The following is a 26,421-nucleotide window of genomic DNA, read 5'->3' as shown; positions in this document are numbered from 1 at the left end:
AATATAAAATAAAAATGTGATTTGACTTTAGCTTTGTGAAATTTTGTTATATTAAACATACTGTATTTGTATACAACAAAAACAGTTGACATGCTAAACAAAATTCATAGTGAATGAAGGCCATTGCTTACATCGTGAAAATAAGTTTACTCTAGCTTTAGATTGATTTTTTTTTTCATACTTTTTGAATTTTAAAACTTAACACAGAATATCTTTTTCCCCCCTGAGTGTTTGGTCATTTCCATATGTGGCACCTGAGCTACCAGTCCAAATAACTATTGGTACATCGGTGCTCTTCCTCTGGCCTATGTTAGCGCTCAGTTTATACACTTTGTACTATATAAAATCATTGCAGTGTAGTTTTAATGCATGTTCAGAATAAAGATCGGACAGAATTAAAGGGTTAATTCACTCAAATATGAATATTCTGTTATTAATTGCTCACCCTCATGTTGTTCCAATCCCCTGAGTTCTTCGCTCATCTTCAGAACATAAATTGAGATTTTTAAAAATGAAAGCTGAGAGCTCACTGACCCTCTATAGCAGGCATGTCCAAGCTCGGTCCTGTAGGGCCGGTGTCCTGCAAAGTTTAGTTCCAACCCCAATCAGACACACCTGGGCTAGCTAATCAAGCACTTACTAGGCTTTCTTGAAACATCCATGCAGGTGTGTTGAGGCAAGTTGGAGCTAAAATCTGCAGGACACCGGCCCTCCAGGACCGAGTTTGGACACCCATGCTCTATAGATAGCAAGGGTTCCGAGACAAAGTCCAGAAAAGGAACCAAAAATATTGTCAAAACATTCCATGTAATTATACGAAGCTCCAAGAACACTTTTCTTTTCAAAAAACTATAAAAACGACTTCACTCACCTTGAATTGCCTATGTATTCTGCATCAGGCCAGGATATTTATTAAGTTTATTATGCGTTTATTAAAAAAAAGTCGTTTATTTTTATATTTTAAATAGGAGCAAACGATTTTTTTTGCGCACAAAAGTGTTCTTGGAGCTTCGCATGATTACAGTTGAAACATTGAAGTGACGTGGAATGTTTTAACAAGTATTTTGGTGTCTTTGGACTTGAGCATCTCAGGACCATTACTGTCTATGGAGGATGAGAGAGCTCTCAGATTTCATCTAAGATATCTTAATATGATTTTAGAAGATGAAAAAAGGTCTCAGTGAATTGGAACAAAATGAGGGAGCATAATTAATAATAAAAGTTTCATTTGTGCATGAACTAACTCTTTAAATAAAACCATCGCTATTTACCAATCATGCTTTTGAAGCCAAAAAAAATGGCTGCTTAATGCGTCTCCACAAACCACAATAGCTCACCGAGTCTTACCTCTCGTTTGGAGATGTCCATAAGAACGGCAAAGCTGCTCATGTGACTGCACTGGCAGCTGATGTGAGTGGAGTTCCTGAAGACCAGCTCACAGCCTTTAGAAGACCAGGCACCTCCACCAGCAACTCTATCAAATAAAAATACATCTTTATTCTGCTATCATTACATAGGCAGAGATACTGTAGATTTTTTTCTTTGGACCATCAATGAAAGATAATATATACTATTAATGTATTCATTCAATAAGGACTCACAGGATGGAGTGGTTCCAGTAGACGCACACAGGTTTGGTTCTCTCATGAATCTCCAGGAGCCTGAAGTTCAGCAATATTGGTCTTTGGAGAGGGCTTAAGAGCGGTTCTCCATCCTTGTGGACCACCACGCTCACTAAAGGCGTGTTGATGACAGGACGATTGGGCAGTCTGAGAAAGTGAAACATACTCTACAGTTGAAGTCAGAAATATTACCCCCCCCCCCGTTTATTTTTCCCCCAATTTCTGTTTAACGGAGAGATTTCTAAACATAAAAGTTTTAATGACTCATTTCTAATAACTGATTTCTTTTATATTTGCCATGATGACAGTAAATAGTATTTGACTAGATATTTTTCAAGACACTTCTGTACAGCTTAAAGTGACATTTAAAGGCTTAACTAGGTTAATTAGGTTAACTAGACAGGATTGGGTAATTAGGCAAGTTATTGTATAATGGTGGTTTGTTCTATAGACTCAAAAAATAGCTTAAAGGGGCTAATAATTTTGACCTTAAAATGTTTTTTTAAAAATTGAAACCTATCAAACATATTTAAAAAAGAAAAAAAATTAAAGGGGGCTTCAACTGTATATATTGTTATAACCACTAATGGTCAAGATGACTTGTAGTATCCAGGTGAGCATGTGTTATTAGTTTTATTTGTTGAGATTAACATATTTTGAAATGCCATAATTAACCTGTCAGAATCATGTACTCCAGAGAACCATGTATTAATGACTGAATTAATGGCTTAATCTAACAATTTTGACCTTTTATTTCATATACCTCACTATAAGCAAATAATTTCAGAATTTATTTGATATAACTTCATACAATTATACAACTAGTTATACAACTATTTTTTTTTTTAATTCCTTTTAAACCTGTTTTTGTATATTTTAAAACAGTTTTTAATCATTTTAGTTCTTTGTTATTTATATTCTTATATTTGTAGTATTTTATGTTTCTTTTATTCTTGTAAATGTAATGTAAATTCATTTCAATTTAAGTTTATTTGTATAGAGCTTTTTTTGTAAAGCACTTTGAATTAGCATTATGTTTGAAATGTGCCATATACTGTAAATAAACTCGCCTTGTCTAAATACTAATTTAAGTATAAAAATCTTATAATTAAGTAATGACATTTTTATCTCATAGTTCTGTCATTATGAAATAATCATGATAAAAATCATGTCATAATATTGGCTTACTTATAGGCGAATTACCAGTTTGTAAACATTCAGAATGTGCGTGCAACGACGTTGCAGAAAAAAACAGGAGCGCTGGCATTTACAGTGAAGGATTGACATCTGATGGGTACAGAGTTTGTTGTTGTATTAGAGATGAGTTATATTGATTACATATTATATATATTATTTACATAATGCTTTCAGCGTATTATAACAGCTTGTCACCCAGTGATAAGCACAGCTATTTGGCTAAATTAATGTTAAAGTGCGCGGTGTTCATCTGACAGGTTCATTTGCGATAGCACCCTCTCAATGGATATTGGATAAGATGAAAAGGCTAAGACTCCAACCCGAAATATACAACTATCTCATTGAAACTCCAAGTGATTTTACAAAAGAGAAGTTAAAGACCTACAAGTCTTTGGATGCCAACAATTTTGTTCTATGTGGTCATGTGCAAGAACTAATGCTCCATGAGTACCAGATTCAAAACTATGTAGTGTTAAAAACTGAGGTTCTGCCTAGTCAAAGACAAGGAAAGAAGATCACCATAATCATCAACAAGCAAAACAACTGCATTCTGACAGCCAACTGTACCTGTACGGCAGGGTGTGTGTTACATTTTTACATTTCATTTAAAGCATTTAGTGCCGGCAGTTTAATTAATCATATTTAACTGTTTTTGCTGAAATCATTGCTGCAGTCAAAAACGAGTATTGTGTATGATTCAGCATAGCGTGAACTTACCTGATATAGATGAGAACTGCAGAGTTGAACATTTTTAATTCGGTCCTCACTCCATTCAGCTCTTCTGTTGGCTGTTAGCCAAAGACAGCTGCGGTTGGCATTAAAAGCAGTGTGGTGTACGGTAAAATGTAGGTTTTTTTGTTTTTGGACTTTCGATCCTACCGCACAACACGACATGTTTGCTATTGCAACCGGTATGCGCAAGTTCATTTCAGCAGCATTCATTTCATGACATTTTAATTTTTTTTAATCTTTTTGACTTGATCTCTAATTTGACTAAATAGTATGCCCTACTTTTGATTAAGTATCCATAATTGTGAAGTTTATAAAATGATTGATTCAATAAAAATATTAGCTTTTTTGTTTTATGTTAAATGTGAATCTACTTCTAATTATAGAATTGTAATTAATTGAAATTCTGCCAAATAATTCAAATAAAAATTATTATCAATTTATTGTATCATTCAGAGTTTTAATCTTGGTGCAATTCAAATTTTATTGAAATATTACTTTTATTCAATGACTAGTTTCTCGAGTATTGCTTAAGTTTAATATCTGTTGATTATAAATATAATGCTAAAACTGTACCTTAGACTGCGTCGGTCTGGATCGTAACTTTCTGGAAGAAGGTGACCCAAAGACCTGTAGATCAGCACCATCACTGCAGCAGGGGGATCAGGCTGTTCTGCGTGCCGTCTTTTCTTAATGGAGGGTGTCAGATCAACAACATCTGATCCATCCATGCTCATCACAGACACAGTTGAGTTAATCTGGGATGGAGGATCTGTGCTGAAAGCATCTACAGTGTAATAAGACACATAAAGTTTAACATTGAGCACATTTTTTATAAATATTAATGCTTGTACAGTTCCTTAATACTGGCATCCCTTGGTAAATATAAGCAAAGAAGGATGTAAAAGTGTCAATCTTTTCCTCGAAATATGAACAAAAAAACTCATTGAAAACAATTAATTGCAAACGTAAAATAGTTTTATCAAGAAAACAAATATTTAGGTAAATATAGGTTTGCTGCAATAATTGGCACCCCTATAAATACATATGAGCAAAATACAGTTGAAGATTGTTTAATTATTAGATCGAATTATCTAAAGCCCTCCTGTAAAATTGTAATCCTTTTAAATATATTTTCCCAAAGCCGTTTCAGAGAGACAAGATTTTTTTCTAATAAGTTTTTTAAAATAGTTTTAATAGCTCATTTCTAATAATTAATTTCTTTTGCCATGATGACAGTAGATAATAGTTTACTAGTTATTTTGAACCATACTAGTATTCAGTTCAATTTAAAGGTGTTTCTATGTTGGTTAATTAGGTTAACTAGCCACATTAGGGTAATTAGGCAAGTCACTGGACAACAGTCGTTTGTTTTGCAGCCACTCAAAACAGGGAGCTTAATATTGCTAATAATATTGACCCTGAAAGTTGTTTTTAAAAAAGTTATAAACTGCTTTTATTGCAGCTGAAATAAAACAAAAAAGACTTTCTCCAGAAGAAAAAAATATAACAGGAATTACTGTGAAAATTTCTTTCTGTTAAGCATCCATGGGGAAATTTTTTTAGAAGAATACAAATTTAACAGGAGGGTTAACAATTTTCCATTCTACAGTATTTCTCTAAAACTACAATCCAACGTCTCCTACATTACTACAAAATATCAAAATATCAATGATTTCAACAAAGGAGCATCTACTTAGATTAAAAACAAACAAGCATTTTTTTGGAGCAAACAATCAAAAACTTAAACAATAAATAAATTTCTTTACTTAAGTTGACCATGGATACCAAAATTAGCAAAGGCCACAAGAAATACAGTTCAAAGGGAGAACCTTTGCTCTTCTTTGACATGATAAGCAGGTTTGGGAAGAGGACTGAAGACTCCATCTCTTTTGAGAAGACCTCCTTAACCTCCTGAAATCGAGGTATCTTTTCTTGGCTTGCAGTGGAGTCCAGAAAATCCAATGCAACAACTTGAATGGGAAGACATAAAATGGTAAATACCATAGTCTGAGCAGAGCAGAGGCTGCAGTATGAAGAAGGCGATACTAACTGATGTTGTCAGTGATGATGGTGAAGGGTCTCAGGTAGGTCTTCCTCATGTTTTGGACCAGAGTGTTTGCGTACTCTTCAAACTGGTGGAGCAGGTTTGCTGTACCGCTGTCAGATCGCTGGATCTTCTCCCAGTGCTCCTGGTTGAGCGGGTCGAGGATGGCACTTCCGGCTTTAATAATGTTCTAGCACAACAAACAAGAGGGAGGTTTATAAACGCTGGAACAAGACCTCACACTATAGGCGAATTACCGGTTTGTAAACATTCAGAATGCGCACGCATTGAGGTTGCAGAAAAAAACGTGAGCGCTAGCATTTACAGGGAGGGAATGACATCCAATGCGGTACAGTGTTTGTGGTTGTATTCGAGATAAGTTATATTGATTACATATTATATATATGTTATTTACATAATGCTTTTAGCGTATTATAACAGCTTGTCACCCAGTGATAAGCACAGTTATTCGGCTAAATTAACGTTAAAGTGAGCGGCGTTGCTCTGACAGGTCCATGATGGTTCATGATTACCAGATTCAAAACTTTGTAGTGCTAAGGACCAAGGTTCTGCCTAGCCAAAGACAAGGAAAGAAGATGGAACTGTACAAGGCCTGCGTAATCATCAACATGCAAAACAATTGCATTCTGACAGCGAACTGCACCTGTACGGCAGGGTATGTGAACTTAGATTTTTTACATTTCATTCTAAGCATTCAGTGTCCGCAGTTTAATTAACCATACTTAACTGTTTTTGCTGAAATCATTGCTGCAATCAAAAACGAGTAATGTGTATGATTCAGTGTAGCGTGAACTTACCTGATATAGATGAGAACTACAGAGTTAAGCATTTTTAATTAGGTTCTCACTCCATTCAGCTCCTACGATGGCTGTTAGCCAAAGACGTCTGCGGTTGGCATTTAAAGCAGTGTGGTGTACGGTAAAATTTAAGTTTTCTATTTTTGGACTTTCGATTTTGGCATCCTACCACACAACACAACATGTTTGCTGTTTTTGAGAGAGAAGCTGTCATATTCTTTTTTAAAATTAAGCAATTCTGAGTGGGGTTCACACTTGTGAGTGGGCTGTACAAACCACCTGTAGGAAACACACTTTTCTCTCTATATGCACCAGACACTTTCTTATAAACATTTACTGTTATGAAGACTCAATAAAAAATTACAGAAATATAACAAATACAAAAACACAAATAACAAAAGAAGAACAGAAATCACCTTTTCAAACAGTATATTAAATTGTATAACTGCAGATTAACTATATATATATATATATATATATATATATATATATATATATATATATATATATATATATATATATATATATATATATATATATATATATATATATATATATATATATATGCTTGAAGGCTGTTCTGTCCACCCTAACTTGATGATTTGTTTTTTGAGTGTTATTTAATAATACGCACATTTGGGTTGGGCGATGTCGACCAATTTTTCATCGTATGATGTCTAATGTGAAACATCGCGATGGACCATGGCATCTTCGTTGTAGGCGGCAGTAAATTAATTATATATGAATAATAAATTAATTTTTAACAAATTAATTATTTGTAGCATACTGTTTCAACTACCTGACCCACATGGTCTGTGTATGACCCATAACCAAATCATAAATAAATAAAACATGTCAAATAAATTGAATAGTTTAAATTGAATAGTTTATAGTCTGAATAGTTTATTCATTCATTCATTTTCTTTTCGGCTTAGTCCCTTAATTAATCTGGGATCACCACAGCGGAATGAATCGCCAACTTATCCAGCATATGTTTTACACAGCGGATGACCTTACAGCTGCAACCCATCACTGGGAAACATCCATACACGCTCATTCACACACACGTACCCTATGGCCACTTTAGCTTATACATTTCACCGGTACCACATGTCTTTGGACTATGGGGGTAACCGGAGCACCAGGAGGAAACTCACGCGATCATGGGGAGAACATGCAAACTCCACACAGAAATGCCAACTGAACTAGCCAAGGCTCGAACCAGCGATCTTCTTGCTGTGAGGCAATAGCACTACCCACTGCGCCACTGCATTGCTCCATTTATTATATTTATAGTATGAATTTAATTTAAATGAAAATGAAAACTTTAATATAAGATATAATGAAATACAATAATATAAATATTAAGTTAAATATATAAAAATTAAATATATAAAAAGTATTCAATAAAAAGAACAAAACCTAAAACAAAAACACTAAAACATTCGTTAAAAGTGCTGTTCAAAATAGAACAAAAAAAAAGAATATGAATTAAAAAATGTCAAAATAAAAGTACTTAATTCTACAGTACTGTAAAATAACACTAAATAGTTACGTATATCAGTGTCAACCAGGCAGATCATCTTGACCAACTTTAGTTCCTACATGGTCTGTACAATAAACTTTCATCAGACTGAACCTGAATATGAAGACCTGTAAAGCTTTTGCTGGATTTTGTGTGTGTGCAGTTGTTCATGTGGTTTATGAGGACATGTCTTATATCCTTGTAATTCAAAACACTTTTAAAAAATCATACTTTAAAAGGGATTATTTGACATTTAATATTTGCCAATGGTTTTCTGTGGGATAGGTTAAGGCCATATAATAAGCAGTTTAACAGTATAAATACATTAAGCCTGTGGAGAGTCCTCATAAACCATATATGCAAGTATGTGTGTGTGTGTGTGGAGTTACCCTGTTGAAATCAGTATCATGTGTGGCAGTGAGATCGAATCCCTGCTGCAGACTCTCGTGCTCCAGCACACTGGCCAGCAGATGGTAGGCAGTCCTTACATCATTCCCAAAAAGACGATCCGTGTGTCCCGTGGCCGTCTGAAGCAGACCTGCAAGACTTCTGGATCTCTCTCCATCCATTCGAGAAGCGTTTGCATGAAGATACTCACTCTGAAACGCAAGAGAAAGACGAAACACTTGTCATAGAACGCCTGAAAAAATCTCGACTAGTATTCCAGCTAGTATTCAATAAAGCAAAAAAGAAGAGCCACAGACCTCTTTCTTGAGCTTTGAGAAGCTGAGGGACGTGCAGTTGAAGAGCTCTGATGGAAACCAGCCTTTATCATCACTGCAGTGACGGATAGCTGTGCCTGTTTCACATGGCAAATGTGAATTCAACAATGAACTACCGAAATTAGATTAGATTAGATTCCACTTTATTGTCATTACACATGTACAAGTACAAGGCAACGAATGTGACAAATGCAATTAAGGTGACTATTTATGTATATATTAAACACATTTTAAAAATGATGGATATATTTGCATGATGTGTATGTGATCATATGTTATTTTTACATATGTGGAAAAACTAATTTAAATTAATTTACATTTGATACAATGAAATTAATTACAATTTAAATAACACAAATAGAAAGTATATATATATATATATATATATATATATATATATATATATATATATATATATATATATATATATATATATATATATATACATTTTTTATGAGGTGGGTTATTTGCCCAATGCTCAACCCCCAACCTGAAGGACCAGGACACACACATACTCAATGAAGAGTTTAGCTTACCCAATTCACCTATAGCGCATCATTCATTTTCTTTTTTGGCTTAGTCCCTTTATTAATCAGGGGTTGCCACAACGGGATAAACCGCCAACTTATCCAGCATATGTTTTACACAGCGGATGCCATTCCAGCTGCAACCCATCACTGGGAAACACCCATACATTCATAAATATATATATATATATATATATATATATGTGTGTGTGAGGGTGTGTTTTCAAATAAATGAAATATATACATATTTAAACATTCAATAGTATTGAAACTAGTCTTATTAATTTACATCAATAATTATAAAAAAATCATTAAAAAGAAAACATTTTAAAAATGAAGAATAAAAAAGACAAAACTTTAACTAAAATGAGAATGGAAATTGTTGGAAAAAACTGTAATTTTGACAAAAAATTGATAAAATGATAATTTTTATTGGGCAATAGTTACATTTTTCAAAACCATCTGTATTATTCTTAAATAAGTAACTATATGTTTAATAATATGAATTATATAAATATAGCTGCACATTTTTGTTTAATAAAATATAATCTCAAATTCAGTAAAGTGTGTGCGTATTATTGATTGTTTTAGTGAATTTGTGATTTAGTCAAAGAGATTATTGATCCTCTAGACTCACCACTGGATCCTTTGGGGCAGTTGGTAGCTGCAGGGCCACCAAACATGGTCCGGGGCCACCAGATGCCCTCTTCAAAGGCTTTAGGACAACCATCATAAACCACTAGAAAAACAAATGAAGTGAGAGTAAGAAAGTGAAATCTGGCAGAGCAAATGCCATTTAGTGGCTCTAATGTGGCCTGGATAATTGGATAATTCTGAGCGTTTGTCAGCTAATTTCATCTTCCGGGTTTAAAATCATTATTGGGGCAGGATCAAAATCAGTGATGTAGCAATATCTGCCTGTCCAGTGATGATGAGTCAGTTTCTCATGATTATATAGACTGAGTTTTCTTATCCAATGAGAAGACGCTGCTTCTTAATTATTCATGACTGCACATGCTTTCCAGAGATATGGACAGTCTCAGACCTGCCATGCAGCGAGACAGCTCATGGCTTGCAGTATTTAGGTGGTTGTGAAGGGTCATATATTTTTGTTTCGATGATCCACAGAGTTTGTTGGATGACTTTCTCCGTGATGCTGTCAGGGCCACTGATACAGACAACCTTTGTGTGCAGCAATTACTTTTTGTCAGTAGAGCTGTATGAGAATTGGAGAATGACGGACTTAGTGTTTTATCAGCTGAGTTCTTTACCATTCAGACACACTGCCTATATCCATGCTGCTGTGTTTGCACATGTTTAAAATCTTTCAGATTACCGGAATAGATAGGGAAAGAGATATGCTGTACTGCTATCCACTGTGACTGTCTGCATTCAGACCCGGGGATTCAGGATGAGAAAAGTCCTCCTTATTTCTAGTGTTTTTTTGTCTTGAGCTGGTAAGCCACCTTGTTTTTCCTCTGCTTTGCCGGCCATGCCTACTACTCCCTTCTGCTCACAACACTCCACTCCCATCATAGAGCATTTTTTGAAAAAATTCTGAGGTAGACTTGAACTGAAAGAGGGAGGTTTCATGGCCCTTTAATGACAAGACATCTTCAGAAGATGCACAAAATAGTGTTTTTGTCTGCAGAATGTTGACTTAAAGACACAGTTCATGCAAAAAGAGGGAAAATACAGGGAAATAGATGGTTCCAGCTTTCTTTAAAATATCTTCTCTTGTGTTTAACAGTAACAGGTTAAGTAAATGATTGCAGAAAGGTCAGTTTTGGGTGAACTATCCCTTTAACAGATACATACCCACACATCCGGTGACTGTGACCTCAGCAAAAGGGTTGTCGCAGCGGTTACACTGCCGGCCCACAACACCTGTCTTACAGGAGCACTGTCCCGTCACAGAGTCACACACCCGTGAATGAGAGCCCAAGTGGAAACAGTCACACGGGTAGCAAGTGTCTCCTCCGAGAGGACGAAAGTAGTTGTCCTGAAAAAGTTACATTATGTTTACATTTAGTCATTTACTAGAGACTTTTATTTTAAAGAAACTTACAAATAAGGATAGTAGAAGTGATTTAAATCACCAGAGAGTGGCAATATATAGATGGCATTACAAATCTAAGTTAGTTCAGCATTTATATACAAACAAGTTGACCAAAAGTGACAGAAAATCCACTTATAATGTTAACGATGTTGTTTATTTCATACAAATGCTGTTCTTTTGACCTTTTTGTTTAGAAAAATAAGTGTAAAAATAAATTACTGTTTTACAAAATTTTTATAAACAAATACAACTATGGAAAGAATAAGATACTTATATTCATTTTAAATGTACAGTATATTCCTGTTTTGTAATGAAATTCCTTTACAGGCACAATCATACATCAAAATATAAAAAATACATAAATATAACCGCCTCTATATACTCGTCTACAAATAAAAAAGATAAATATTAATGATAGTATTTTTGCTGTTTAAGAGTGAGAAGACTTTTTCAACACATTTTTAAATATAATAGATTTTTAAAAGTAATATTAATAATGTCTTTAATGTCTAATCTCTAATAATGAATTTATTTTGTTTTTGTCATAATGGCAGTACATAATATTATACTAGTTATATTTCAAGATGCTAGCATTCAGCAAGATATAATAGGGAATACTCTGAAAAGTGTTTTTGAGAAAGATTTTATAAAATATCACAGGAGAACTAATAACTGAATATGATTGTATTTAAATTCCTGTAATATGGAAATTATTAGTAACACCTTAGTTGTGAGTAACAATTTACAGCATTTACTACTGGCTTATTACCTGCCTGTTATTAAGTTATTAACACTTTTATTAGCACTTATGAAGTTTATTGTTTATTACTTATAAAGTAAAGCCCCAATCCTATCCAATATCACCCAACTACTACCTTAAAAACTATAAATGAGCAGCTAATTAGTAGTTTATTGAGCTAAAAAGTCTTAGTTATGGTTTGTTAATATCACGAATTGTACATAAAGTGACATAAAGTATGACCAAATTAGTATTATATACTATAATTTTAGTAAACTGATTTTAAAAACATGTCTGTACAGTTTCTGTTCTAGATACCACTGATGAAACAAAATGCATAAAATGATCTAAATAGTTGCATATTAATTTTTTAGACAACACATTGCCAAGGTTTCAACAGAAAATTTAAGAAATCTTTAAATGTTTTCCTCAAACCCATCCATAACACACTCAAAAAATTACTTTTGCTGCTTGTTCAAACGGCGTATTTAAAATAAGTTGAAAAAACCAAAACAATTCTTAAAGTTTTTTTGGGACAACTTAATTGTTTTATGTTCCATCTATTTAAATTTGTAAAAACTAATCATTTAACTTCATTTTTTTTAAATGTTTTCCCAACACAAATTGGTTGTGTGGAATGGAATCCAGCATTTTTATGAGTAAACTACAAAAATTACCTTTGTTGCTTGTTCTAACTCATTCATTCATTTATTTTCTTTTCAGCTTAGTCCCTTTATTAATCAGGAGTCACCACTGCGGAATGAACCGCCAACTAATCCAGCAAGTGTTTTACGCAGTAGATGCCCTTCCAGCCACAACTGACAGCGCAACCAACTGCTTCACCACACACTTCTTAAGCTTTTTGAGACAATTTAAATTGTTTTATGTTGAATCCACTTACATTTTGTTAAAAAAAACTGAGTTAATTTAATTGATTTGTGTAGGGATAGCATGGAGGAATTATGTGGAACCCAGCATTTTTACAGTTCTAGGTAAATCCACAAAAAACGGATCATTTCCAAGCGTACTCTTAATCCTTTTCTATAGTTTTTTGTTTTGTGAAGCATGTGATCACTTGTTGCTTACCTTGCAGCTACACTCTCCTGTGGTTTTATTACAGTCCCGTTTGAAGCCTTTGCTGAGGTCGCAGTTGCAGGGCCCACATGTCGGGTTTCCCCACCACCCATGAGCACAAGGCTGGTCTCCTCTGTGTGCGACAAAAAAGAAAAAGACTGTTTAAGCTTCACACTTCACAGAACAAGAGCCAGAAGTGCTAATACTGAAGACTGAGGCTAATTGGAAGTGGGAAAACAGACGGATTTGCTTTGAAATTGGACGTGAAATTGCGCTGTAAAATCAAAGCAGTGGTTTCAGACTGCGAGGCAAACTTGACATGATGTATTGTGAAAGCAATCCATCATTGTAGACTAACTTCCTTTGTGACCATTTAACAGAGAGTCTTTTTAAGGTAATGGAAATAAACGGAAATTCTCTCATCTTCAACATGTTTGATGCTATCTTTCTTATTATAGTTGCTTTTAAATTGGAAGCCGGTTTCCATCACTGCGACTTTTTGTCTGGGTTGATATCTCATAGAGTTTAATTTTTTATAGTATTATTGCATTCACTGTGGAGTTTGCATGTTCTCCCCATGTTCACGTGGGTTTCCTCACGGTGCTCCGGTATTCCTCACAAAGTCCAAGAACATGTGGCATAGGCGAATTGGCTAAGCTAAATTGTCCGTAGTGTATGTGTGAATGAGTGTGTATGGATGTTTCCCAGTGATGGGTTTCAGCTGGAAGGGCATCCACTGCACGAAACATATGGTGGATAGGTTGGTGGTTCATTCCGCTGTGGCGACCTCAGATTAATAAAGGGACTAAGCCAAAAAGAAAATGAATGAATGAATTCATTTGCTGTACGTTATTCTTTCTTAATGCAATATTAAAAATCTTAGTGACTTTACAAAGCAATAAGCATGTATTCAGTGCATCCAATATACAAATATTCCTTTAAAAAATGTAGTTTTATAATGAAAATCATGTTGTAGTCACACAATCATGTTAGAAATATATTTTAATTCATTATTTTAAAACAAAACTATTTTCAAAAACTATAATCATTTTTGTTACTTGCAACAAACTAAATGTCATCTTTAAAAAAAAAAATTATTGAAAACAATTTTAAAAAGTATATTTATTTTGTTTCAAATTTTTCCAGTATATTAAAACTAATATAAAAGTGAATAAAAACTACACAGACATATTAAAAAGACAAAATCACACACAATATATTCTGTATAGAGGAAAGAAGCTTTCATTTATTTCTCCTCATAGAATTTACAGTAAAACCTTATAGTTTATTTATTCATTTATTTTCCTTCGGCTTATTCCCTTTATTTATCAGTGGTTGCGACAGTGGAATGAACCGCCAACTATTCCGGCATATGTTTTTATGCAGCGGATACCCTTCCAGCTGCAACCCAGTACTGGGAGACACCCATACACCCATTTACACACACACAATCCTACACAACTCAGGCTCATTCTAAAAATGTATACTGATATATACATTTCTGGAGAGTGCCAAGGTTTTTTGCAGTTTTTGTTTTCACGAATCCACCAAAGGCCGCTGTGTACACTATTTCAGATCTCAAATTTCTCTCGAGAGTGCCATTCATGCCTGCTGTTCTTTCGTAAATATATGGACACCCCTAAGGAAAGTGATTGTGGGTGGAGGAAAAATGGGTGGAAGAAAAAAAAAATTGGTGTGAGAAAAAAAAATGGGTGGGAGAAAACAGATTGATAGGAAGATATTTTTTAATTATTTGCGTTCCCTCGCAAAGATGTTTTGCGTTCCCTTCACTTCAATCCCGGCAAAAATGGGAGGGTTGACATGTTACAGGTATGAAGTGAACAGGAAGTGTTTGTGGAAAAACACTTGTTTTTTGCGAGGAAGTGTTTTGCGAGGGAACGCAAAAACTTAAAAAAATATATTCCTATCACACTTCCTATTTTTTTTCTCACACCCAGTTTTTTTTATTCCACTTGTTTTTTCCCCACCCTCACGTCCCTCCTGGGTCTCCGTAAAAATCCAGCAAATGCTGCTGTCGAGTGACTGACTGATCGATCCGCTCTCCCACCCTCCTCCTTCCCTAAACCCAACCAATAGTGTTTTCAAAAGCACCGATTGACCCGTTCACCCACTTCCCTAAACCCAACCGACAGTTTTAAAAAGCAATCCAGAAAAAGTAAAGCCCTTGCCAGATTTTCACCACGTTTTCAGATTTTAACCCTGTTATTTATTTGTTTATTTATTTTTTTGGCTCCTGTTTTTGTCATAACCACTTTTTGGAACCGTTCTTTGACAGAAGTCATGTTTAACTCCTCTCTGCATCTTAAATTCATCAACATACATGGCGAGCTAACTGGAAAACTGATAGCAGTGGGAAAGCCGTCCATACAGAGGTAAGCGGTCAGCTGGTAAACGAGAAAAGGAACGGCATCATACCGCCACCGTAGCATTTGTTTTAAGGACGAAAAACAGCCATACGTACTTTTGGCTACATAACTCGCAATCTCCAGAAATGTATATAGGGCTAAGATTTCAGAATGAGCCTATTTTGCTCATACCACATGTCTTTGGACTGTGGGGGAAAACAGAGCACCCGGGGGAAACCCACGCGAACACAGGGAGAACATGCAAACTCCACACAGAAATGCCAACTGACCCAGCTGGGACTCAAACCATTAACCTTCTTGATGTGAGTTGACAGTGCTAACCACTGAGCCACCGTGCCAACCCTTACAGTTTAAGGATGTGTATAATGTGCAATAGTGTTAAAACACTGGAAAATATATCAGATAAAAAACAGGGCCCATCTTGTGGAAAATATACTGTATAAAATGACAATTAAAAAGATTATGACAAAAGAAATACCTGCTGGTTCTGCTTGAGAACAGTTTATCTTTATTAGACAAAAGTATGACAAATACTGGATTATCCTAGCAGTCTTCGCTTAAGTCAACTTGCTGCATTATGAATAAAAGTGTTACAGTGTGGATGCCAAAGATGTGGAATTACCAGAATTAAAGAAAACAGCACAATTAAAGGATCATCGCAACAATGGCATCACAATCACTGGCAGCATCTGCTATCATAGATTTTGCCACTCACTAAACCTTGGCAGTTCATGAAACAGACCATCAGACAATCAAGCTTTTGTCAGCAGCGCGTTTCAGCACGCAACTAAAAGTGCAGCGATTTTCTTAATCCTTACCATATCTAAACATTAAAGGGATGGATCGCTCAAAAATTAATGTTCTGCAATTATTTGCAAATCTGTGTGGCTTCTTTCTTCTCCAGAACAAACAAAAATATGAATGAATGTCCCAGTGTTCTTTTTGGATGTAGTTAAGTTAGTGAAGCACAATTAGGTTTTGAACCAAACCCCATTTAAACAGTTCAAATAGTTTACAATATTGTTTAAGTGTCATGGAAAAAAAACTATTCAAAATGACATGACAAGTTGAGGGAAGTAGATTTTTGATTTTCATGTCTCTTCAAATAACATGCACACTGGAGACACATTGTTTGAGCTTACGAGGGAAAAAGTCTGTTTACATCTGATTGCTTGGAAAAGTACAAAAGTGCATTCATGTCTGACAAACAATTGAAAGGTTTTATAATGAATTTAAGGATGGATGGATGAGTGACTGGAAGGATGAACAAATAAATAAATACATGGATGTATGGACATATGAATGGATAAATTGATGAACAAATGAATAAATTAAAGGATGGATGGATAGATGAAAGAATAGATGGGTCGATGAATAGATGGGCAGATGAATGAATGAATGAATGGGCAGATAAATGAATGAATGAATGAATGAATGAATGAATGAATGAATGAATGAATGAATGAATGAACGAATGAACAGATGGAAGAATGGATGGGTGGGGTGGATGAATAGACAGGGAGATGAATGAATGGATGGATGGATAGATAAATTGGCGAATGGATGAATGACTAGATGGGTGGTTGACTGGAAGGATGGATGGATGGATGGATGGATGGATGGAAGAATGAATTAATTAACGAATGGATAAATGAATAAATAAACAAATGAATGGATGGGTGGACAGATGGATGAATGAATGAATAAAATGAATGAATGAACAAATGAATGAATGAACGGACAAACAAATGGAAGAATAGATGGGTGGACGAATGGATGGGCAGATGAAAGAATGAATGAATGAATGAATGAATGAATGAATGAATGAATTACCAAATGGAAGAATGGATGGGTGGACGAATGGACAGGCAGATGAATGAATGGATGGATGAATTGGTGGATGGATAAATGACTAGATGGGTAGATGACTGGAAGGAAGGATGGATGGATGGATGGATGGATGGATGGATGAATGCATGGATGGAAGAATGAATGAATGAATATATGGAAGAATGGAAGGGTGGACGGATAGATGGGCGATAATGATTGATTGAATGAATGAATGAATGAATGAATGAATGAATGAATGAATGAATTAATTAATTAATAAATAAATGAATGAATGAATTAATTAATTGATGGATGGACAAATGACTAGATGGGTAGATGACTGGAAGGATGGATGGATGGATTGATGGATGGATGAATTGATAGGTGGAAGAATGAATTAATAAATGAATGAATGAATGAATAAATGAAAGGTTGGATGGGTGGACAAATGGATGGGCAGATAAATGAATGAAGGAATGAATGAATGAATGAATGAACAGATGGAAGAATAGATGGGTGGACGAATGAATGAATGAATGAATGAATGAATGAATGAATGAATGAATGAATGAATGAATTGATGGATGGATGGATAGATGGATGGATGGATGGATGGATAGATGGATGATGGATGATTAAATAAATGAATGGCCAGAAAAAATGGATTGATGGACAGACAAATGGATGGATGGATGGACAGATAAATGGATGGATGGATGGACAGATAAATGGATGGATGGATGGACAGATAAATGGATAGATGGATGAACAGATAAATGGATGGATGGATGGACAGATGAATAGATGGACAGAATGAGAGATACTCACTTGTGCTCACAGTACTGGCCGTAGTAATTGTGTCCACAGTCACAGCTGTAGCCACGTTTAGTGCTGGGTTTGCGAACACAAGAGGAAGTGTGTTCACAAGGGTTCAACAGACACGCATCTACACAGTCCCTGCCAAAGTAACCTGGGCAAAAGGAAAAAGAGAAAGAAAGATATTGCTTTATTGTTTGCTTGATTGTCAAAGTTTCAGAGTATGTTTTTAATGGTCAAAGCTAGAGTTTCATTGATTCTGTCTATCTGGTCCTTATTTAGATGATCAATTATGCTGTATTGTGAAAAGGTAACCATATTTTATTTCACTCCTAGACTTACTTGTTTTTTTGTCTTTTTTCGTAGTGCTATTGTATTTACCTGGCTGACAGACACACATGTGGGACATCCAGTTGTCTGTACAGCGGCTGTGTGATGGACACAAGTTAGCCAGACACGTATCAGGTACATTACATCCGTCTTTCGCGTGAATTCGCTTTGCATGCCGTATGTTGATGTTGGCAGTGTTGGTGGACGTCTCGCCCATTCGCACACCCTATGACAAAATCACATTAACATAGCTGGGTTAATAAGACAATACACGCCTTTAAATTATATAAATGTGTGTATGTGGGCTTTACCTGCATGCAGCCATTAAATCCACCCTGCACAGTGTCGTCTTTCTTAAGCAGTCCACCAATAAATAAGTTCCTCAGTTTAAGTCCGGGCAGCTCATTACCGATCTCCACTGTCCTCTAGACATCAAAACAATATGGTAATTTTTTATTGCAACTAACAATTACACATTTTTTCATAATCTAATTCATTTCCCAAATGTGTTTAATAGTTAAATGATATAGTTATGATAGTTAGTCCCTTATATACTTCTTATGCAACTTTTTTTATGCACAATTTCAATGCAGCGTTTATTTGGTGTAATTGGTCAAATGTGCGAAAATGTAAAGAAAATGTGCGAAAATGTGCAAAAATGTACATAACTGTAAAGAAAATGTGCGAAAATGTGCAAAAATGTAAATAACTGTAAAGAAAATGTGCGAAAATGTGCAAAAATGTACTTAACTATAAAGAAAATGTGCGAAAATGTGCAAAAATGTACATAACTGTAAAGAAAATGTGCGAAAATGTGCAAAAAATGTACATAACTGTAAAGAAAATGTGCGAAAATGTGCAAAAATGTACATAACTGTAAAGAAAATGTGCGAAAATGTGCAAAAATGTACATAACTGTAAAGAAAATGTGCGAAAATGTGCAAAAATGTACATAACTGTAAAGAAAATGTGCGAAAATGTGCAAAAAATGTACATAACTGTAAAGAAAATGTGCGAAAATGTGCAAAAATGTACATAACTGTAAAGAAAATGTGCGAAAATGTGCAAAAATGTACATAACTGTAAAGAAAATGTGCGAAAATGTGCAAAAATGTACATAACTGTAAAGAAAATGTGCGAAAATGTACATAACTGTAAAGAAAATGTGCGAAAATGTGCAAAAATGTACATAACTGTAAAGAAAATGTGCGAAAATGTGCGAAAATGTACATAACTGTAAAGAAAATGTGCGAAAATGTGCAAAAATGTACATAACTGTAAAGAAAATGTGCGAAAATGTGCAAAAATGTACATAACTGTAAAGAAAATGTGCGAAACTATGCAAATATGTACATAACTGTAAAGAAAATGTGCTAAAATGTGCAAAAATGTACATAACTGTAAAGAAAATGTGCGAAAATGTGCAAAAATGTACATAACTGTAAAGAAAATGTGCGAAAATGTGCAAAAATGTAAATAACTGTAAAGAAAATGTGCGAAAATGTGCAAAAATGTAAATAACTGTAAAGAAAATGTGCGAAAATGTGCAAAAATGTACATAACTGTAAAGAAAATGTGCGAAAATGTGCAAAAATGTACATAACTGTAAAGAAAATGTGCGAAAATGTGCAAATATGTACATAACTGTAAAGAAAATGTGCGAAAATGTGCAAAAATGTACATAACTGTAATGAAAATGTGCAAAAATGTACATAACTGTAAAGAAAATGTGCGAAAATGTGCAAAAATGTACATAACTGTAAAGAAAATGTGCGAAAATGTGCAAAAATGTACATAACTGTAAAGAAAATGTGCGAAAATGTGCAAATATGTACATAACTGTAAAGAAAATGTGCGAAAATGTGCAAAAATGTACATAACTGTAAAGAAAATGTGCGAAAATGTGCAAAAATGTACATAACTGTAAAGAAAATGTGCGAAAATGCGCAAAAATGTACATAACTGTAAAGAAAATGTGCGAAAATGTACATAACTGTAAAGAAAATGTGCGAAAATGTGCAAAAAATGTACATAACTGTAAAGAAAATGTGCGAAAATGTGCAAAAATGTACATAACTGTAAAGAAAATGTGCGAAAATGTGCAAAAATGTACATAACTGTAAAGAAAATGTGCGAAAATGTGCAAAAATGTACATAACTGTAAAGAAAATGTGCGAAAATGTGCAAAAATGTACATAACTGTAAAGAAAATGTGCGAAAATGTACATAACTGTAAAGAAAATGTGCGAAAATGTGCAAAAATGTACATAACTGTAAAGAAAATGTGTGAAAATGTGCAAAAATGTACATAACTGTAAAGAAAATGTGCGAAAATGTGCAAAAATGTACATAACTGTAAAGAAAATGTGCGAAACTATGCAAATATGTACATAACTGTAAAGAAAATGTGCGAAAATGTGCAAATATGTACATAACTGTAAAGAAAATGTGCGAAAATGTGCAAAAATGTACATAACTGTAAAGAAAATGTGCGAAAATGTGCAAAAATGTACATAACTGTAAAGAAAATGTGCGAAAATGCGCAAAAATGTACATAACTGTAAAGAAAATGTGCGAAAATGTACATAACTGTAAAGAAAATGTGCGAAAATGTGCAAAAAATGTACATAACTGTAAAGAAAATGTGCGAAAATGTGCAAAAATGTACATAACTGTAAAGAAAATGTGCGAAAATGTGCAAAAATGTACATAACTGTAAAGAAAATGTGCGAAAATGTGCAAAAATGTACATAACTGTAAAGAAAATGTGCGAAAATGTGCAAAAATGTACATAACTGTAAAGAAAATGTGCGAAAATGTACATAACTGTAAAGAAAATGTGCGAAAATGTGCAAAAATGTACATAACTGTAAAGAAAATGTGTGAAAATGTGCAAAAATGTACATAACTGTAAAGAAAATGTGCGAAAATGTGCAAAAATGTACATAACTGTAAAGAAAATGTGCGAAACTATGCAAATATGTACATAACTGTAAAGAAAATGTGCGAAAATGTGCAAAAATGTACATAACTGTAAAGAAAATGTGCGAAAATGTGCAAAAATGTACATAACTGTAAAGAAAATGTGCGAAAATGTGCAAAAATGTACATAACTGTAAAGAAAATGTGCGAAAATGTGCAAAAATGTAAATAACTGTAAAGAAAATGTGCGAAAATGTGCAAAAATGTACATAACTGTAAAGAAAATGTGCGAAAATGTGCAAAAATGTACATAACTGTAAAGAAAATGTGCGAAAATGTGCAAAAATGTACATAACTGTAAAGAAAATGTGCGAAAATGTGCAAATATGTACATAACTGTAAAGAAAATGTGCAAAAATGTGCAAAAATGTACATAACTGTAATGAAAATGTGCAAAAATGTACATAACTGTAAAGAAAATGTGCGAAAATGTGCAAAAATGTACATAACTGTAAAGAAAATGTGCGAAAATGTGCAAAAATGTACATAACTGTAAAGAAAATGTGCGAAAATGTGCAAAAATGTACATAACCGTAAAGAAAATGTGCGAAAATGTGCAAAAATGTACATAACTGTAAAGAAAATGTGCGAAAATGTGCAAATATGTACATAACTGTAAAGAAAATGTGCGAAAATGTGCAAAAATGTACATAACTGTAATGAAAATGTGCAAAAATGTACATAACTGTAAAGAAAATGTGCGAAAATGTGCAAAAATGTACATAACTGTAAAGAAAATGTGCGAAAATGTGCAAAAATGTACATAACTGTAAAGAAAATGTGCTAAAATGTGCAAAAATGTACATAACTGTAAAGAAAATGTGCTAAAATGTGCAAAAATGTATATAACTGTAAAGAAAATGTGCGAAAATGTGCAAAAATGTATATAACTGTAAAGAAAACACGAACATTTTGTCAGATCATTTATTTTAGATTCATTTAAAATTAAATATGTTTTGTAAGATTTCAAATTTTCTATCTTTGTTTTTATTTTATTTCATAAAGTTTTAGTAATTTTGCTGTGTGTCTTTGTGATTTGTTTTCATTTTGTTTTTAATTTATTCAGCTTTGAGCATGTATGTGCAGTTTCTTTAGTATTAGTTTTACTTATTTTAGTGTACCAGTTAAAACTAAACGACAGTTTGTTCATATTTTATCTTTTCTGATAATGTTATATGTTTGAACCATATTGGAAACAAATATTTGAGATATATACCTGAAACATGCCATAGTCCAAAGAAACAATAGCCATGTATTTGATGTCCTTTCCATCTTTTCCACTCTTGAGCTCCACAAGCACATGGTGCCATTCTCCATTATCCACGTACACCTGAGGAAAATCTAAGAGCGCCACACGTCTGTTCCCTAAAAACACCTGGAACCGTAGGAATCTGTTGGTCACCTGAAAACACAAAAAGTCTGAGACAAACAAGAACAACAGCACAATCTGTTTCATTTACTTTATTAACCCTTTCACGTGTTAGTATTTAATACACCCTCTGTCACCCTTGATGAGTTTTTTATAGTGACTGTAATTAATGCATCACTTTAAAGTTTTTTCTTTTAAACTTTTTTTCATTTTTCTGCAAATATTGACAAATATCCTAACTATATCAGAAAAATCTGAGAGATCAGAACTGCTGGATTTACAACAGGTTAATTCATCAACTTCTCCTGATATACATGATAAGTGAATGTCAGATAACCTAAAGAATGTGTATCTGATGTGAATAACACACATTGTCAGTTTATGTTTGAAAATAATTATTATTGCCATCTCCATAGACATCACCATACAGTATATAGTACTTATGTGTATTTGTATGTCAGATTTGAATTTAGCAGCTGTTCAAGTAACACACTGAATGTTTTAATCATACCAGCCTAGGCTGATTATACCAGTGTCATTGCATGTGTCAAAGAGATAAAGCAAGAATACTGTATGAAACAGGATGAATTATATCACTCACCATAAGATTAATCTTGGAGAACTCTCCAGCAGTAGCCTGTAGAATAACGCCTGTGCTTTTTCGTGTGCGAAACATAAGACCCATGTACCAGGGAATGGCGATGGTGATATCTGTATCGCTCCATGACACCAGCGCATGGCCATCAAAATGCAGTGGAGCGGGCATAACTGTGGAAAGAAGACCATACGACAACAATTTAGATGCCACTCAGACTGAATGAAGATATTTAACACTGCTATTATGTGTTTCTATATTTCCTTTCACGCAGTGTGTAATGTAACAGATTTTTTTATTTATTTTTTTATTTTAAAGGTCCCGTAAAATGTTTTGAAATTAGCTTTTTTATTCAGTGTTTGACGTAATGTCAACTGAAATATGAAGACAGGGTGGGACATATAGTAGCTCCTCCCCTTTAAAAATCTGCCAATAGCATTCAGTTTATCACAGCTCAGCAAATGAGAGTGCTTGAAATAAAGTGCATCAAATAAAAGGAAATGAAAAGTCTGTTGAACAGAGTGGGCCATGTGAGATACTAAACATTTGATTGGTTGGAAGATGAAGTACGAGGTGACGTCCAAAAAATAATTGATCCGTTTAAGCGGAAGTGACAAACTGCAAGCTTTGGATATCTTTATCTTCAAAATCTGAATTTGGTCACTGTTTTGGAGCACACTAAATTATGGATATCCTTAAGACTAGCATACACATAATTACATAATTTCATGGAACCTATAATATAAATGTCAATGCCACTTTACAGCACTTTAAAAAAATGAGGACTTAGGCTTCAATTTATATTGTAAAAATGATGTAATTCTAATGTTAAATAATGTTTGTTACTGTTAATATCACTGTGTATACACTAGCGGCAACCTCCCGCTCTCCCCTTGTGAAGCAAATACAGAAACTGCAATTCATGGAAATTCTGCTAGTCCTGGCTCCATAATAGAGCAAATTTCTATTGACCCCACTGTTAAAATGGCCAACTTTACAGCAGAAAAAAAAGGTGTTTACAGCCTGGTACAGAGAACGCTTTTGGTTCATATAGCTAATATTACCCTTTTTTTTATAACTCATCCGTTTCGTTTATATTAAGTTATATTACGTTAGCATAAATAAAAGCATGGCCACTTGAGTGACAGCTAGGTCTTGCTGGTTGCCGTTACTTCACCTCAGCTGATTCCGGCCGATTAGCCACTGAACTCGGCATATACATCAAATTTTTGTTTTATTTTATTGTTTTTATTTTCAGTTGCTTTTTGGAATTATTTCTTGCAATTATCAGATGATATGGCATGCTGTGTGCACTTAATTGTGCTCACAAACCATTCACATGGCCTCAATTTCCCAGGTGAGTGAAATTATATACTTATACCATCCAATAGCTTAATACAATGTATTAGATTTTTGGAAATCACTCTTTAGGGGGAATGACCCAGGGGAAAACCTAAACCGGACCATTTCAGACACTGTGAATAAAAAGCAGATGCTGCAATGTTGGATAGATTTGTAGAACACCTTCTTAACAAAAGTAGGTAACTTTATACAGCATAACTGGAAAACATAAACACACACTTGATCAAGGAAACAATTTGACATTCCTTTTTGTCCTGAGGCACAAATAATCACTAGCATTTGCAAACGGTGGAATGTTTTCCAGTCATCCAGGAGATTTCTTAATCAGGAATGTGAAATGCTCTTACAAACCAGTGTCCTCGGGGCAAATATTTTACTTATGCATGTGTGGGCTGAACTTATGGAAATAACGGTAGTATATCTTGGACCCAACCCTGAGATTGTGACAGTAATATTAGTGATATTCACAGATGGGCCTTTGCTTAGGTTTTCTTTTTTTTCCTGAAGGATGAAGTTATGATTCACCCAAAAATGAAAGTGTGCTTGTTAGCTGATTTTAGCATTTTTTCCTTCTATTAATATTTATATTCTACATTTAAAACAAAATTAATGAATGGCCATTGATGATACACGTAGGTCTTATTCTTCATGCATAGTCACAATTCGCTTCTTAAGACCTTAATGTATCATCATGTAAATTACTTTAGTTTTGCCTGAATACGTTTTTTGACTCTCAAAATGCTGGTAACTGACTTAAGTGAATGACAACCGTTTCAGGTCACCGTTTGGGGTGACATATCCCTTTAATTGACTATAATTTCAGAATGTATTAATTGTCAAAACATCTACATTCATTTTCTTTTCGGGTTAGTCCATTTATTAATCTAGGGTTGCCACACAGTGGAATAAACAGCCAACTTATCACGCATATGTTTTAGGCAGCGGATGCCCTCCCAGCCGCAACCTATCACTGGGAAACATCCATCCACACTCATTCACACACACACTCTTAAAATTTTAGCATACCCAATTCACCTGTACCACATGTCTTTGAGAACATGCAAACTCCACACAGAAATGCCAACTGACCCAGCCGAGGCTCGAACCAGCGACCTTCTTGCTGTGAGGTGAAAATGCTACATGAAAAAATATACATGAGGTATATGAGGAATTTAAATCTACTTCCACTGGCAACATTATGCCCTAAAGTATGTTATTTTGAGGTCTCATAACATTGTGAGATCCTTCCATCCCATTGATAAGCAAAAATAAATAGAATTTGCAACTAGATTTTTACCCAGAAAATTAGGTCAAACTAAGCTTGCTGAAAATGTTAAGCCATTTCCAAGCCCGTTCCCTCCTTCAAATCTTCATTTACCGTCAATGGGGACATTTTGTGATTATAATGCACTTACTTGAATGGTTTTAGGGGTTTTAGTAATGTAAAATATAACCATTACAGTCATTACAGCACTGAGAGACAGACACAGAGAAACAGAGACAGAATGACACACAGAACAGACTGACAGACAGAACAGACAGAACAAATTTCCTTCTCAAATTTTGACTGAGAAGGATAAACTTTTTATTTGATAAGAAAAGATGCGCATAAACTATGATGGAAACACTTTTACAGAACAAATTTTAGTATGCTCATTAAAAAAGTAATTGGATTTCGTTATAAGAGATCA

General features: G+C 34.3%; 1 protein-coding gene across 2 annotated transcripts in view; it reads right to left on the bottom strand.

Moving 5' to 3' along the window:
* celsr1b (cadherin EGF LAG seven-pass G-type receptor 1b) overlaps window positions 1-26,421 on the bottom strand; it is a 119,253-nt gene that overhangs the window by 22,978 nt on the left and 69,854 nt on the right. For both annotated transcript variants that reach the window (XM_056451503.1, XM_056451504.1), the window contains exons 9-23: window positions 23,375-23,541; window positions 22,621-22,806; window positions 18,734-18,847; window positions 18,474-18,648; window positions 18,105-18,246; window positions 13,072-13,192; window positions 11,006-11,189; window positions 9,825-9,926; window positions 8,643-8,737; window positions 8,328-8,537; window positions 5,602-5,785; window positions 5,381-5,521; window positions 4,125-4,335; window positions 1,602-1,769; window positions 1,348-1,474 (exon numbers count right to left, since the gene is read on the bottom strand). In XM_056451503.1, the coding sequence (XP_056307478.1) occupies window positions 1,348-1,474; window positions 1,602-1,769; window positions 4,125-4,335; window positions 5,381-5,521; window positions 5,602-5,785; window positions 8,328-8,537; window positions 8,643-8,737; window positions 9,825-9,926; window positions 11,006-11,189; window positions 13,072-13,192; window positions 18,105-18,246; window positions 18,474-18,648; window positions 18,734-18,847; window positions 22,621-22,806; window positions 23,375-23,541 (2,327 nt within the window). The remainder of the gene's footprint in view (window positions 1-1,347; window positions 1,475-1,601; window positions 1,770-4,124; window positions 4,336-5,380; window positions 5,522-5,601; window positions 5,786-8,327; window positions 8,538-8,642; window positions 8,738-9,824; window positions 9,927-11,005; window positions 11,190-13,071; window positions 13,193-18,104; window positions 18,247-18,473; window positions 18,649-18,733; window positions 18,848-22,620; window positions 22,807-23,374; window positions 23,542-26,421) is intronic.

The sequence above is a fragment of the Danio aesculapii genome, chromosome 25 (assembly GCF_903798145.1).
Source record: "Danio aesculapii chromosome 25, fDanAes4.1, whole genome shotgun sequence".
Classification (NCBI taxonomy): domain Eukaryota; kingdom Metazoa; phylum Chordata; class Actinopteri; order Cypriniformes; family Danionidae; genus Danio; species Danio aesculapii.
Note: the sequence above shows the minus strand (reverse complement) of the source record. Positions and strands in the feature narration are given on the sequence as shown.